Consider the following 17,091-nt stretch of genomic DNA (forward strand, 5'->3'; position numbering starts at 1 on the left):
TAACTAGACCACATACCACATCTCGACTAAGAGAATTCTGCACAGACTGCAGTCACAAAGTGTGGAGCAACTCGAACTACAGAATAAATAATAGTACTACCGTACAGAAAGGACACTTCCTACAAACCCGAAGTTTTACAGCGGTTCAGGGTCGAATCATGCTTCCTTTCTAGTATATGGCATTCCCTTTCGGCTATTAAGGGTTGTCAAAATTCAAGTGATTATATTATCTGTGGTCGTGCACGCAAAAGGAAGTCAAGTGGTGCCAACCCTAATAATTGCTCGGAGCAATGCTGAGCCGAGCGGAGCCGAGTTCGACCGAAGTGAGGAGTGTCTCCCCACTGTAGACCCGGAACCTAGCAACAAGTAGGTGACAATTTGAAACAAATTACCTAATGGTTCATAAGAATTTCAATCATCATTGTATAATAATAGTTCTCACGGCAGGAAATCTTCACGCAACAAGGATTAGCTATTGTTCTTGTTAGGGTTCCGTACCCAAAGGGTAAAACGGGACCCTATTACTAAGACTTCGCTGTCCGTCCGTCCCTCCGTCCGTCTGTCACCAGGCTGTATCTCACGAACCGTGATAGCTAGACAGTTGAAATTTTCACAGATGATGTATTTCTGTTGCCGCTATAACAACAAATACTTAAAACAGAATAAAATAAAGATTTAAATGGGGCTCCCATACAACAAACGTGATTTTTGACCAAAGTTAAGCAACGTCGGGAGTGGTCAGTACTTGGATGGGTGACCGTTTTTTTTGTTTTTTTTTGTTTTTTTTTTTGCATTATGGTACGGAACCCTTCGTGCGCGAGTCCGACTCGCACTTGCCCGGTTTTTAATTAAACTTCTCATCAATGGTGACAGCAAGAATTAGAAAGAGTGTAGGAAAAAACCGGCCAAGTGCGAGTCGGACTCGCGCACGCAGGGTTCCGCACCATTAGGTACCATTATGCAAAAAACGCCAAAAAATCACGTTTGTTGTATGGAAGCCGGTATGGGATAGCGGAGTCTTAGTAATACGGTCCCGTTTTTATCGTTTAGGTACGGTACCTTAAAAAAATATTTATTCCCTGGTTGTAAGTAAAGTTAGACCAATAAAAGTCTGCAGCAATTTTGTTAGCCATTTTAAACGTGATACTTCTATGAAATAATAACATAAATAACACTTGCACTGCGTGGGCTATCAACATCGCTGCAGTCTTTTCTTGGTTTTTAACTCTACATACCTACTTATTATTGAATGTAGGTAAACACAGCAATCAAAATTGCCTAAATGCTTATCCAAGCACAAGAATACATACAATACATTTGTTTAGTTATGATTTTAGCACTTGCTACTTTTAGCGTTAGCATCATATTACGCACTTTACATGCAAATAATTGCATTTAATCACTTATATATACTGATATGTAAATTTAGGCAGTCATATGACATCAGTTTGATAAAAAAATGTTTGTATCTTACACTTTTAAGTATACAGTGTGGAAAGATAAGTCGGGCCCTGGAGGGAAACTACCTTAAATCCTTAAGCTGGCTCATTTTACTTAAAGGAGACATTCCTTTATTTTTAAAAAGAAACAAAACTGCATTCAAAGATTTTCTAAAACTCGCTTGCCTCGCCCGGGACTCGAACCGACTAAAAATTCCAAAAAATAAAAACTCGCAATTTTATTGTACTATTCGATACAGTTAATGTTAATGATAACATTTCTCCAAGAAACATTAGGTCTTACATTCGTCTGTCGTACAAAATATCCATAAAATCTAATATTTAGTACTCAAGATTTTTTTAGACAAGCGAAATTGAAGAAAAAGGGATAAAATCTTTGAATGCAGTTTTGTTTCTTTTTAAAAATAAAGGAATGTTTCCTTTAAGTGAAATGAGCCAGCTTAAGGATTTAAGGTAGTTTCCCTCCAGGGCCCGACTTATCTTTCCACCCTGTAATGTAACTAAAAATTAGATTCTGGTCGCGATATCCGCGTAGATTGTAATTTTTCACCACACCAGCTCACAAAGGTTTACTTTGCACTTCAAAAACGGATAGCAAAGTTGCACTTTGCTATCAGTAATTCACATGTGTTGTTTTCTTATGTTTGCTGGTAGAATTGACTTTTAAATGATGATTTTGGATGATAAATATTTAATTAATATTCATTTGAATTTGATTTGGTTTGATTTTGTATGATATTTTGCATTTAATATTTGTTATAAATATTTAATAACATTCATTTTGTATAAATTTGATTTGATTTTATTTGATATTTCACAGTTAGTATTTTCCTAGTGTTGATATACGTACGACCGTACGTATCATTAAGATTTTATGTAGGTATTATAGGGACATTCTTACACAAATTGACCGAGTTGAAGAAGTAAAGTAAAGTAAAGTATTTATTAATTGTAAACTGTGTACATAAGGTGTCATATACAGGAGATATTGAATCAGGAGATATTGAAGGCTTGTATTGTTGATTACTCAGACAACGATATATCTAAAATGTATTTATTTTGTTGCCAAAAACTTCATATGACAACCTAAAGGATGACTCACACTAGACCGGGCCGTGCCCGGGCCGAGGTATCCGGTATGTCATTTTCTATGACGGCTGATCGGTGATCACGTGGTGCTTTCCACAGATAACGAAGCGCCGGAACCTCCGGCCCGGTCCTGACCCGGTCTAACGTGAGTCATCCGTTAACCGTACCTACGTCCATCTGCCTAAATAAATACTATTTGAAAAACAATGTCAGTGTCGCGTCAAGCCTACAACGTCAATCGGTTTTATTATCTGCTCCGTAGTAAAATAATGACTTAATAATGACTACTGCAAATGTTATTGACCATCGGTCAAACAACAGTATTTTACGGAAACAACCGTATGTATACTAGGTACCAATTAACACTTATTTAAAACTCTACTGTTTAGCACAGAGTTGACAGATACGCTTATGGGGATTAAAAAAAAACAACCTTTGCAAAACAATCGTAACTGTCGTAAGTATGCGAAAAAGCGGCCAAGTGCGAGTCGGACTCGCGAGGGTTCCGTGCTTTTTAGTATTTGTTGTTACAGCGGCAACAGAAATACATCATCTGTGAAAATTTCAACTGTCTAGCTATCACGGTTCGTGAGATACAGCCTGAGAGGCTACCGCGAAAACCGAAATTCGCAAATTGCGGGGATCTTTCTCTTTTACTCCAATGAAGGCGTAATTAGAGTGACAGAGAAAAATCCCCGCAATTTGCGAACTTCGATTTTCACGGTTATAGCCCTGGTGACAGACGGACGGACGGATGGACAGCGGAGTCTTAGTAATAGGGTCCCGTTTTACACTTTGGATACGGAACCCTAAAGAAGGCATCGTCCGACGCCTGCCGACGCGAGCCGATTGACGTCTTTTAAGCTTTTATTGCGCAGAGATACCTAAAGGTTTTTTTTATCTTTTGCCAATTCCACGGCGATATATTTGGGTAGACCCTAACGGAGCATTCCATTAAGTTGTTTAGCGTTGTCCAGTACAAACGTGAAGTTTCTGAATATTTCTACAGGTAGGTCGGTACTTGCGTATTATGGATGGTTATATCCACCGTATCCACGTTATAAACTCTTCATCTTCTTCTTCCTCGCGTTATCCCGGCATTTTGCCACGGCTCACATAGGAGCCTGGGGTCCGCTTGACAACTAATCCCATGATTTGACGTAGGCACTAGTTTTTACGAAAGCGACTGCCATCTGGCCTTCCAACCCAGAGGGGATACTAGGCCTTATTGGGATTAATCCGGTTTCCTCACGATCTTTTCCTTCACCGAAAAGCGACTAGTAAATAGGTATCAAATGATATTTCGTACATAAGTTCCGAAAAACTCATCCACGTGATAAACTAACTGTCACTACATAACACCGCGGGATAGAAAGTGACGGGCACCGTTTTATCACGCTGTCACGTTGACAAGAACGACCATCATATCCGTATAGGATTTCTTTTTCCGTGACAAATGGTAAAAAATATGCCCAGAAAAATGGTCATCAATAAACGACCGGTCTAGCCTAAAGAGTGGATAGAATTAGACCAAAAGAAGTCTGCAACGATTTTGATAGCACAAGCAGTGCAAGTGTTATTTATACGTCATAATTAATGAATGATGGAAGTTTGACATTTACAATAACACTAGCACTGCGTTGGGCTGTTAAAATCGCTTCAGACTTTTCTTGGTTCAACTTTAGCGACCCTGCCTATGAAGCATGATGGTCCCGAGTTCAAATCCCGGTAAGGGCATTTATTTGTGTGATGAGCATGGGTGTTTTCTATGTATTTTTAAGTATTTCTAAATATTATAGGTATATGTATATCGTTGTCCCACAACACAAGCCTTATAAGCTTACTGTGGGACTTAGTCAATTTGTGTAATAATCTAATTTTTATTTATTTATTTTCAGGTCATCATCAGCATCTCAAAATGGTGGCCCCCCGCGACCGCCGTGGAGCGCTCATTCCCCAGTTCTTCGCCGGACGCTCCGTGCTCATCACGGGGGCTACGGGCTTCGTCGGCAAGGTCAGTCAGCTATTCCAGAACTTACAACCATTCTGGCGGTCTAGCATAAGTTGCGCTCTCGCGCGCGATTCCATGTCATTAGCGAGCCGCAAACCTGCGAACTTGCCAACCACGTACTCACTATGTTATTTGGTACAGTACATGCAATGGTTACGGTTACGGCTCGCTAATGAGTATCCGGCTTATGGACTCGCGCACGTGAACGCAACTTATGCTATCACAGAGTCCCTAAGGCCATCTGTCTCCATCCTAAGATTAGATGGTACCATAATAATGCATTGTCACCCGATGCATATGTATGCAAATTTTCAGCTTCATCTAAGCTAAAAAAACTGAGTCTGCCTTGAGCAGCCCGACTGGCAGGGTCGCCATGAAGTATAGGCGTTAAGGGGTATATTACAACGCGGTAGTCTGTTGAATACCCACTTTATTAATTAAAATGCATGGCTTAATACTACAGTGAAACCTGGATAAGTGGGATCTCAAGGGACGAGCAAATTTGTCTCACTTAAAGAGGTTTTCCACTTACCCAGGCTCCCAGTTAGCCAGGTACAAATAAATTTCTGTCTCATTTACAGAGGGTCCCATTAATAGAGGTGAGAATAGACGATATATCTCAGTTATAGAGGTGGTTAATAAGGTATTTTGTAATTATCTTTAAATGTTTAGGTAAAATAATCCTTGTCTCTAAATATTTTTAAGTCTATTTAAATATTTCTTTGAATTTATTTTGAATGATTTTCCAAAGGATAGATTTTTTCCATTAAATTTGATACGGACGGAAGACGCAATGAGTCTTAGAAATTAATTAAATGAAAATTTGTTTATTCTTGTTACTTATCAAGATTTCAGCTTTCGTTTCGATAGTTTTAACTACATAAAGTAACTAAATGAAACTTGAAGTCTTTTAGACACAATTAAGCAAATGCGAGATTTGTGGATAGACTAAGAGTTAGGAAGAATACGGAAATAGATCAATAGTTTGAGAGGTCACAGATTGACGTTATCTCAGATACAGAGGTAATTCGTATAAAATTCTAAAAACACAACTAGGAAAATATAATCTTATAAATATAGTCTCAGTAAAAGAGGTAAATTACACTCTCTGTCTCAATTATAGAGGTAAATGTGACTATAAAATCACAACAACTAATCCCAGTTATAGAGGTTAATTTTATCTCACTAACAGAGGTAAATTCAGTGCTAAAGTGTCGGGACCGCACCATGAGTCTCAGCTATAGAGGTTTCTCACTTATCCAGGTCCCACTTAACCAGGTTTCACTGTATATATAGTGTATCATATGTTGCGTCTTTGTTCTGAATCTTTCTGAGTCTTCTGAATCACTGATGCGTAATAATTGGTAAAAGATGTAATATATTTATTTTATTCTCGTAATGTATCGAGTTATATTGTTATTGAGTGTGAAGGCATCAAAGGAATGCGGCAAGTGATTATTATAAATTAAATGTCTATTTTATGGGTAACAGCTGACCAGGTGTGATGGGGGGTAGTTACAGATCAGCTGTGTGGCCCCACTACAGGAAACTGGGAAGTGGGTTTAAATTAACCTGCAAGATTACAGACAGAAAACGGGACAGGTGAAAAGAACTTGTGATAATAGAGTACACTCAGGAGATCTTAATTTCGAATATTACCAGTAAAATGTACCTATGATTATTGGAGCCATAAAGAATATTTACTTAGGTACTTATCAGCAGTTTTGTGATATGTATGACGATTCCAGGTGCTGGTAGAGCGACTGCTGTCCACCTGCCCCGATATCTCCACCCTGTATCTACTGCTGCGAGTCAAGAAGGGCGCCACACCGACTGAACGGCTCAAGGCACTTAAAGAGTCCCAGGTATAATTAAAAGTGGCGGTCGCCTGAAAATCGGCTTTCACAGAAATAGAAACAAATTTTTTAAATGTTTATTATATCGTACTATTCTTGTAAAACCCAAGTCTTATTGAGCTTTCTGTCGAGCTCTAGATTTGTGTAAGATTGTCCAATAACATGACTGTATTTTTTAAAGCCTGACCATGCAGGAAGAGGTAGATCACGCTCCATGTTGCGTAATTTCACTGGAAGTATTTTTTTCATACTATCACCCACTTACACCCTCACCTGAACTGACTGACTGAACTGTCACCCTTTAAGAATAACAGCGCCCTCTTGACAATTATCATATATTACTGGTAAGGCTTCATTATTTTAATATACCTACCTAATTATGTTTAGGTGTTCGACGTAGTCCGTCAGCGACACCCGCTGCAGTTGGAGAAACTGCGAGTTTTGGAGGGCGACGTGGCAGCCCCGGGGCTGGGGTTGGCTGCTGATGCTGCATTGAAGCTTCAAGACGTGAGTACCTAAACTAAACTAAACCAAACTAAACCCGCTAAGGTTCCGCGTACCTGGGCCACCTAGCAGGAGAACCTCTTTATACTGCCCAAGCCAAAGAGCGCCAAGTATCTCAAAAGAAAATTCATTGCTATATAACTTATACTTACTGAGAATTCCAATTCAAAATCATTTGTTTTTGAGATAGCGCTAAAATTCGGCTTAGCAGGGCATTGGCGCTGTCTTGTAACTTGTTATATTTTACAATATTATGTACAAAACTTAAGAAACTAAAACCCGTTCTGAGCCATGCCGGGTCCATAGGTCCCCATCACACTAACAGCGTTACCCCGCTGTATGGCGATGGAGACCTGTTGGACAAGCCATGGTTCAGAGCGGGGGTCATTCCCCTTTTCCCTGAGGCGCTTGCCAAGCTCTCTGAAGAGCTCACGTGCCTTCCGTCCCCAGGGCCTGGGTGTCTCGACGGCGACGGGCGCGAAGTCGTAAGTGGCTCCCAGGGCGGAGTATTTTCGTCACTTGTTATAGACAACTGTATATGTTGCCAGGTGTCAGTGGTGTTCCACTCGGCCGCAACCCTGAAGTTCGACGAGGAGCTCCGTAAAGCCGTGGACCAGAACGTGCGCAGTGTCATGCGCTTGCTGGAGCTATGCGACAAGCTGCCCAACATGCAGGTGGGTGAATCAACTTGTCACCAGTTGCCATGGTTACGGTCTCCTGGGTCACTCTTAAAATACTAGTTATTTCGTATTTAAATGTACCTTGAATTTTTTGGTAGTTATAAGGCCTTTCCATAATGGGACATCTACTAAGCACGTTTGTAGAACATGGTCCAACAGCTGTTTTAAGAAACTATGCTACTATTGTCTCCTGACTGATGGGACAGAATAACAACAAGAAATAGATGATCGACCCAGGTACTTACAAATAATACTTGTCGGACCAAGTTTGCAGCCAAGGGCCACATAATAGTTAACGAGTTGACGCGGGCCGCACTTTGTTAATAAGTGTGACTTTATCAGACACTGTCGTTTGACAATATTACATACAAAATAGCCAGAGGGCCTCGCTAGCCGCAAGTGAGAGGTTCGCGGGCCACATGCGGCCCGAGGGCCGCATGTTGCCAACCGCTGCTCTACACGATGGGCCATCTCATGGGCCCACTAAGATAGGCCATTATACTAGCTCAGCGCGCCATCTATGCAAACCTTTGACAAACTTTGACACCCCATTGAGGCCATTGATATCATACTTTTATTCTACAGGCTTTCATCCACGTCTCTACAGCGTACAGCAACGCAGAGCTGTCGTCGGTTGAGGAACGCGTATACCCGCCGCCTGCTCCTCTGGAAGCTGTTCTAGCTCTTACGGACCACGTGCCAGACCCGACTCTAGCTGGTATCACGCATCAGTAAGTCAACGCATATGTGTCGTCATTGGCAGCGGGTATACCTGCTCCTCTGGAAGCTGTTCTAGCTCTCACGGACCATGTACCAGACCCGACTCTAGCTGGTATCACGCATCAGTAAGTCAACGCATATGTGTCGTCATTGGCAGCGGGTATACCTGCTCCTCTGGAAGCTGTTCTAGCTCTCACGGACCATGTACCAGACCCGACTCTAGCTGGTATCACGCATCAGTAAGTCAACGCATATGTGTCGTCATTGGCAGCGGGTATACCTGCTCCTCTGGAAGCTGTTCTAGCTCTCACGGACCATGTACCAGACCCGACTCTAGCTGGTATCACGCATCAGTAAGTCAACGCATATGTGTCGTCATTGGCAGCGGGTATACCTGCTCCTCTGGAAGCTGTTCTAGCTCATACGGACCATGTACCAGACCCGACTCTAGCTGGTATCACGCATCAGTAAGTCAACGCATATGTGTCGTCATTGGCAGCGGGTATACCTGCTCCTCTGGAAGCTGTTCTAACTCTTACGGACCACGTACCAGACCCGACTCTAGCTGGTATCATACATCAGTAAGTTAACGCATATGTGTCGTCATTGGCAGCGGGTATAGCTGCCCTTCTAGAAGCTGTTCTAGCTCTTACGGACCACGTACCAGACCCGACTAGCTGGTATCACACATCAGTAGGTACTTAAGTTAACGCATATGTGTCGTCATTGGCAGCGGGTATAACCGCCGCCTGCCCCTTGTCGCAACAGTAATGCAGCTGCATTCAGAGGGGCTACCGCCAAAACCGAAATTCGCAAATTGCGGGGATCTTTCTCTTTTACTCCAATGAAAGCGTAATTAGAGTGACAGAGAAAAATGCCCGCAATTTGCGAACTTCGATTTTCGTGGTTATAGCCCTGTATCCAAATGTGACCTCTAAGTATTAACTGTGTTTGTTTGTGTGTCCGCAGGTACATAGCGCCTAAACCTAACACGTACACATTCACGAAGGCCCTGGCGGAGACTGTGGTTGAGCGACATGGCAACACTGGCTACCCGATATCCATCTTCCGCCCTACAATAGGTATTATTCCTATTTTATCAGAATATTAGTGACCCGCCCCGGCTGCGCACGGGTTACACAAAAACTTAACAAATTATATTAGGTACCAAAACCTTCCTTAACCTTTTGAACGCCACAGATGGCAGATGGCAATTGACGTCAACGCAAAATCGTGACAACGACGCCAAACACGGCATTTGACGTCGATCGTTTTTTAATGAAAATATACTGAAAAACACCCCACTTTTTAGGTTGGCATTATTCATTGACAAAACTAAAATTTATCCCCGTGGCGTCAGTGGCTCGGCAAATGGATGCGCCGTTTGGCGTTGAAAAGGTTAAGAATCACTCTAGTGATAGGTTAAAATAAATCCGCGTGAAAAGATGTACATATATACCAGTGGCGGCACATATAGATTGTTCGTAGCTAGCCGCAGCTAAGTTGCCAGCTCCTTTTCTTCATAAGTTTAAAGAAAATGGCCCAAGAGCCTGAATGTCAGACAAGCCGATGGGAATCGAGTTCTATGGACGCTCCGCCAGTTCCGCCACTGATAGGTACCTACGTGTAAATGGCAATACCCTTCTAGTCTAGGATACAATGTTGTAATATAACTATTGTAAGTAAGTACCTAGAGTAAGACCTGTACACCAACATGAGAGCAATAAGGATATTCAATTATATTCAGTTCATCATGTATCAAACAATACAAACAGTAAAAACATGGAGGTGATATTATTGGCCGGTACTGTAGGTATATTATATGTTTAGAAGTTTTGGTTGGCTGATAATGGGGTTGGCCGGTGGAAGTTTTTAGCAGATGGCGCCATCATAGCTTGCCCCGTCAATCCCTAGAATTATGTAAAATTTTAGTTTTTTTAAATGCCAGTCCTTTAAGCCAAATCTCATAGAAAAGGGGGCAAGCTATGATGGTGCCATCTATGCAAACCTCTGACAGTTGCCAACCCCATTCCCGAATACTATGCTTACTTACTTACTACTTACTGCCGTCGCGCAGCGACCCGAAGTGGATCTTGGCCTCTGACACTAAGGAACGCCATGCTTCTCTGTCTAGCGCCGTTTCTGTCCAATCGACGGCACCGAGCTCGTTCAGATCTTTCACGACCGGTCGTCGACCATCCGGACGGCCCGAGTACTCTCTCCAAACCGCTCGATCTTCACCCATACGGACCACGTGCCCGAGCCATCGGAGTCTTGAGGCTTTCGTTTCTCCTACTATATTCATCAACATCATCATCATTTCAGCCTATTTACGTCCCACTGTTGAGCACAGGCCTCCTCTCATGCGCGAGAGGGCTTGGGCTATAGTCCCCACGCTAGCTCAATGCGGATTGGGGACTTCACATACACCTATGAATTACTTCGAAGATGTATGCAGGTTTCCTCACGATGTTTTCCTTCACCGAAAAGCTAGTAGTAAATATCAAATGATATTTCGTACGTAAGTTCCGAAAAACTCATTGGTACGAGCCAGGATTTGAACCCGCGACCTCTGGATTGAAAGTCAGACGTCATATCCACTCCTACTACATTGGGCTACTATATTGGGCTCGGCCAATACTATATGCTACATAATTATTTATATTTTCCAGTAATATCAGCTCAGAAGCACCCGTTCCCGGGCTGGATCGAGAACTTCAACGGCCCCTCGGGCGTGGTGGTGGCCACCGGGAAGGGCCTCCTGCACGTCTTCCCCACCAAGTGCGGTGTCCACACGGACTTCCTGCCTGTGGACATCGCTGTGGACACCCTCATTGCCGTGGCCTGGGAGACTGCCGTGGACCAGTAAGTTATTTTTGTAATTCTTGAGACCTCTGCCCCAGTCCCCAGTTGGGCTCTGCTCTGGATTACATCTGCTGTGCTGTGCTCTAACCACACAAAGCGAGATGACATTCACAGCGCCCATACCTCTCTTTGGGACGTAGTTTAAGTTAAGGGTATACTAATGTCCCGGTAGACCATAGCCGGGTCCACCACCATTCTAACTGTTTTATTATTTATTTTACAGCTGTAAAGAAGTCCGAGTATACAACTGCAGCACCGGCGCCAACCCCACCACGTTTGAAGACTTCGAGAGCATGCTGCGACGGGAAACCACCAGGCACCCGCTAGATGGCGCGCTCTGGTACCCATCGGGGACGGCCGTGCAGACCAAGTAACTACCTCTTCTATATTGATAAAAGTACCCTCTGAGGGTCGTGGTACAATGAAGATACCAGCAGGCACCCGCTAGATGGCGCGCTCTGGTACCCATCGGGGACGGCTGTGCAGACCAAGTAACTACTTCTTCTATATCGATACCCTCTCAGAGTCGTGGTACAATGAAGATACCAGCAGGCACCCGCTAGATGGCGCGCTTTCGTACCCATCGGGGACGGCCGTGCAGACCAAGTAACTATTTCTTCTATATCGATACTCTTTTCAGGGTCATGAGTGTCATGACAGTTACCTATAAAGGGCCTCTACGTGTTGGATCTATATCCCCACGCAAGCCTATCAAAAGACCGGGATTTATAGGCCCGAGAAAAAAGAGAAAATATATATATATACACTCGTAAACTATAATTATATAAACTTATCAAATTAATGCAATATTTTCATTACAGATGGGCGCGGACACTGCTAGAGTTCCTTCTGCAAACTGTACCACTCCATCTGGCGGAGTACACGGCGAGAATGATTGGAGTAAAAACATCGTACGTATACAGAGTTGAACCTAAACACAACTATTAGAACCCACCTAGAATCTAATGCCCCACCTAGGGTTACCAGATACAAATTTAGAATTTCCTGACAAAGTTCCTGATATCCGAATATTTTTCCTGACATTCATATTTTTGACGACGACGACGAGGTGAGGGGGGCGGGGGGGTGTAGCCGTCAACGCGGTACGATTCGATTCGATTTCTAATACATCTATGTATGTATGCTTGAGTAAAGATTTGTTAATTAATAATTACGAAGTTATTGATAAGTTGAGTGGATCTCATTTATTATTTTTTTACAATGTTTTGGATTAATTTAAGTCAATAAAAAGGTACTTTATAAAAAATATTTAGCAATTCAAAAATTTCCTGACATTTTTGTGTTCCGTCCCCTTTCCTGACAAAAGGCCAAAATTCCTGACATGTCAGGAAAATTCCTGTCATCTGATAACCCTAGCCCCACCACACTTATCAGACGTATCAGTAACAGTCATTGAAAAACCAGTTTGTCGTTTACACTCTTGCCTCGTGGCTCGTCTCGTGTCTCTTAAGCTCGACGAGTTAATTGATTTTAAACACTAACGGCACGGTATTAAGGTTTGTAACCGAATGACAAGCCCAATGCGAGTGTAAACGCAAGCGCGCGTACCTTCGCGTCGCGAGGACTCGTGCCCAAAAAACCGTTACTTTCGGCTCGTTCCCCCCCCCTAAATCACTTAGACCTTAGGTACTTACAACTTGACATGAGTGGTATTCTCTTTCCGGGGCTGATCAAAACGTAAATAATGTATAAAACTTATGACTTTTATTTCATCAAATGTTATGTTTTTTCAGTGTAAACCTAATAACAGCGAACAAGCGCCTAACCGCCATGACGGACGCGCTAGAGTTCTTCGCTACGCGCGAGTTCAAGTTCGAATGTGAGCGCGTGCGCGCGCTGCACAAGCGTCTGTCGCCGGAGGACAAGAAGATCTACAATTTGGATGTTATGAGCATTAAGTGAGTACACACTAAATATAAATAAGATTTTTACCAAAAAAAATATTTTTGATACAAGTTTTTATATTTTTATATGATAGTAGGTACAGTCAGAGGTGTTCAAAATTACCTGGTCGCGCTCTTATTCTCTTAACAATAAAGTCGCGTAAAGATAATTTTGAACACCTCGCCCGCTTAGCAATTTCTGTTGCTGACTGTACTTAACAAGCAACTAATACTCATCGAGTCAATTCTGACAAACCCAAACACAATATTTTAAATTGCGTTGTTTTATGGGTGGTTTTAATTATTATACTTACTCGTTTTCAATAATGTTCTTACGAAGACATGGGGTCTAAAGTTTTATTTTACTTTGGTTAGGTGCAAAGTTAGGTTAGACGGTCACTATTTATATAAACATTAACTAAGTAAATGAATTAATGATAATTCCTTCACTGCAGCTGGGACGACCATTACGCGGACTTCGTGAAGGGCACGCGCAAGTATCTGCTTAACGAGAAAGAACAGGACTTGGAAAAGGCGAGGAGACACATGCACAAGTAAGATAAGATTAGATATTTAAGATAAGATACCCTTGTATAGTCGCCATCAGATATATCGGAGCGGCCAAGGTGCTCACAAATATCTGAACACGCCTCTATTGTCAGGGCGCTAGAGTGTGTGTTCAGATATTGTGAACACCTTGGCCGCTCCGATGTATCTGATGGCGACTGTACCTTGTTGTACGTTTTGCTGCATTTGTCACCCTCTTTTCACTCTCTCCTCTAATCCACTGAAAGGTTAACTGGAAGAGATCCCTCAAAGGGATAAGTTCGCCTTTGTACTTCTTACTGATTGTATGTTATTTTTAATATGTCTTTTTGTACAATAAAGAGTTTACTACTACTATAAGATAATATATGTAAGATACAGCCTGGCAAAAAAGAGTAGAAATTAAAAAGTGGCAACACTGTAGGTAGTGTCATCCCTTTCAAATCAACAAATAAGAGAACGGGACGGCAATACAGGGTTGCCACTTTTTAATTTTTACTCTTTCTTGCCAGGCTGTAAGATAAGGTCAAGTGATATTTCTTGAATGGCACAGTTCATCCATTTCATTGCATTAAGGGTTTATTTAGGGTTCCGTACCCAAAAGGTAAAAACGGGACCCTATTACTAAGACTTCGCTGTCCGCCCGTCCGTCCGTCCATCCGTTTGTCACCAGGCTATCTCACGAACCGTGATAGCTAGACAGTTGAAATTTTCACAGATGATGTATTTCTGTTGCCGCTATAACAACAAATACTAAAAACAGAATAAAATAAAGATTTAAATGGGGCTCCCATACAACAAACGTGATTTTTGACCGAAGTTAAGCAACGTCGGGCGGGGTCAGTACTTGGATGGGTAACCGTTTCTTTTTTCCTTTGCATTATGGTACGGAACCCTTCGTGCGCGAGTCCGACTCGCACTTGCCCGGTTTTTTTATATTGTATTTGCAATTAAATATGTTTCTCTTTTCAGAATGTGGTTTCTTCACAAAATCTTAAAACTCGTCACATTCCTCCTCTTCCTGCGCATCTTGATGCAGAACCGCTTCTCTCGCTCCTTCGTGTACGGAACTCTCAGACTGTTGCTGTCTCTGTTCGGCGCGGTGTACCACCGGCTGGTGCACGCGTGAGAGCGGGATAGATATGTAGGTTAAGTTGTATAACTGAATAATTTATTGGTGCCAAGTTGTTTACTCTATCAGTTCAAGGTCATTGTTTGCCCCTCTTTGTAACAATTATGTTGTGTCAGCTTTTTGAAACACGAGCCAGACTGTGAAGAATGAAAATCTAAATTTCGTGTTTCGTTATCGGTGTAGTCTGGCAAGCCATTTCCGTCAGCAGCAAAAGCAGCAAATTTAAAAAAAATTGGCTTATCGCCCCATACAAAATTTGAATTTCGAGCCATTTTCTACTGATGAAATTGTTTGACAGACTATAAGTACCCTCTCTCCCTCGCGAATCCGGAAGAGCGAAAGAGAGGCGATCAACGAAATTTCGATATTCGTGTTTCACGGTAGGCCCTCTGGTTTTCTATCGAATGTCATGTATCGGGTCATTGCGATAGTTTTCGTCCACTTTGACGAAACAATATAAAACTAAGTACATTGCAGCACAAATTTGTACTGATTGCGATCCTTAATGTCTTAAACTATTCTTAAACATTATACCAATCTACATAAAAAATATATTTCACAAGAAGCAAATTAAAAATTTAATATTTATTTGCTAATCCGTCCAGTGGACGAAAACTAGAGCATTGGACGGAAACTAGCGCAATGAGCCTATATAATTTGAGCTATTCTGCTATTGACACTGTTAGAATGTACTTGCAATGCAATATTAGTGTAAGAATATTTATATTACGCATGTAATGTACCTATAATTATGCGGATGTTTTATTTTGAATCTAGGTATGTTATTCGTCGACAATTTTATCTTTTTTATACCTATATAAACGTCACAATTCACATTAACGACATTCCACATTGTATTATTAACATTATTGTATCAAAAATATATAACTACTTTATATTTATCCTCTAGCCACCCAGACGTCAAAGCGTCCCAATGAAAATTCAACTTTGACTTGTCAAAAATAAGATTCAAATTAGAATGGAATAGGAGACCTTTTTATAGGTCTCTGGGCGGCTTGAGGTTATATTATTTGTATGAATGATTTGTAATTGAAGTATACATAAATATGATTATTAATTAATACTCAAATCTAGTTCTGAATATCTCCTCAGCTATTTGTCTATCATATCATTTATTATTTGTTGTAATATGCAATGAAAAGTACACATTATTTAAAAAAAAAAACTATTTTTGTTAAATGGTTTAGGTTTAAGTAGATATTATTCATTTATATACAAATTGAAAACATGCTTAAGTAGCATTAGGGGTCATCTATTAATTACGTCACACGAATTTCTAAGTTTTTTTACCCCTCCCCCCTCCTTGTCACACTTGGTCACATTTGGCAAACCCCTCCCCCTTAGTGTGACGTCACATTTTTTCTACGAAATCGCCAAATCGAATTAAGTAAGTACCTAAGTATTATCAATATTTTATCAAAATATTTTTGACGATATAAATATTAGTAATAAACTGCTTAGGAAAGAAAATTAAACGAATAAAAACGATTATCGTTTTAAAAACTTGTTATTTAAATGTACAGCGAATAAAATAATTTAAATAAATTTTCGGTTACTGATGAAGTTAAAGTGACGTCACAAAGTTTGTGTCTCCCCCCTCCCCCATGTCACAATATGTCACATTTTCTTGAGCCCCTCCCTCCCCCTAAACGTGTGATGTAATTAATGGATGACCCCTAAGTAGGTACTAGTATAAAATATAAAACGAAAATTTTCCGTCAGAGGTGGAACTTATATTGCTCAAAATTATAAGGCGAGGTATAAAAACAAAAAAAACTATTACACCACGGCAGATTTTCAAATGAAATCGAAAATAGCCTATATCGGCCTGAGATAACCTCGCCTTAATCGTTTTTTAGAATTGTAAAATATATAAATGATAAATGTAGGTAATTATGTGAAATTTACATTTTATACATGAAGCTCAATAAAATCACACATAATTTTTAAGAAGGGTTTTTTTGGCAATTGTTGTAGTACTTTTGGGATTTTAAATATTTAATATTTATAAGTTTGTATTAAAATAAAGTATTATTTTATTACCTAGTGATTTGTGATACTAAATATACATTTTGACCGAAAAATATTGTTTTACTTCACATAAGTAAGCAGCGGAATATTTCTTTCATGTGTTAAAATTTTTAAAATTTTAATATCGTCAAACACTACAAGTGCGGGGAAAAATCACAAAATCTGTAAAAACTAATAAAAATAACAAATTAAAAAATAAAATAAGCTTCAGACCTCAACATTTATTCAGCAAATAGGCCACAAGGGCACTTTTACACGTCAACATTAAATTT

At 40.9% G+C, this 17,091-nt stretch overlaps 1 protein-coding gene across 1 annotated transcript; it reads left to right on the plus strand.

Annotated features, from left to right (window-relative positions):
* The first annotated feature begins 4,455 nt into the window (after window positions 1–4,455).
* LOC134678035 (putative fatty acyl-CoA reductase CG5065) lies at window positions 4,456–15,085 on the plus strand. Its single transcript, XM_063536470.1, has 12 exons — window positions 4,456–4,563; window positions 6,309–6,425; window positions 6,804–6,923; window positions 7,469–7,594; window positions 8,186–8,331; window positions 9,290–9,402; window positions 10,993–11,185; window positions 11,409–11,555; window positions 12,007–12,096; window positions 12,940–13,104; window positions 13,545–13,643; window positions 14,608–15,085. The coding sequence occupies exons 1-12, from the start codon at window positions 4,468–4,470 to the stop codon at window positions 14,762–14,764; spliced, it is 1,569 nt and encodes a 522-aa protein (XP_063392540.1). The 5' UTR covers window positions 4,456–4,467; the 3' UTR covers window positions 14,765–15,085.
* Window positions 15,086–17,091: the final 2,006 nt, after the last annotated feature.

Source organism: Cydia fagiglandana, chromosome 27 (genome assembly GCF_963556715.1).
Source record: "Cydia fagiglandana chromosome 27, ilCydFagi1.1, whole genome shotgun sequence".
Classification (NCBI taxonomy): domain Eukaryota; kingdom Metazoa; phylum Arthropoda; class Insecta; order Lepidoptera; family Tortricidae; genus Cydia; species Cydia fagiglandana.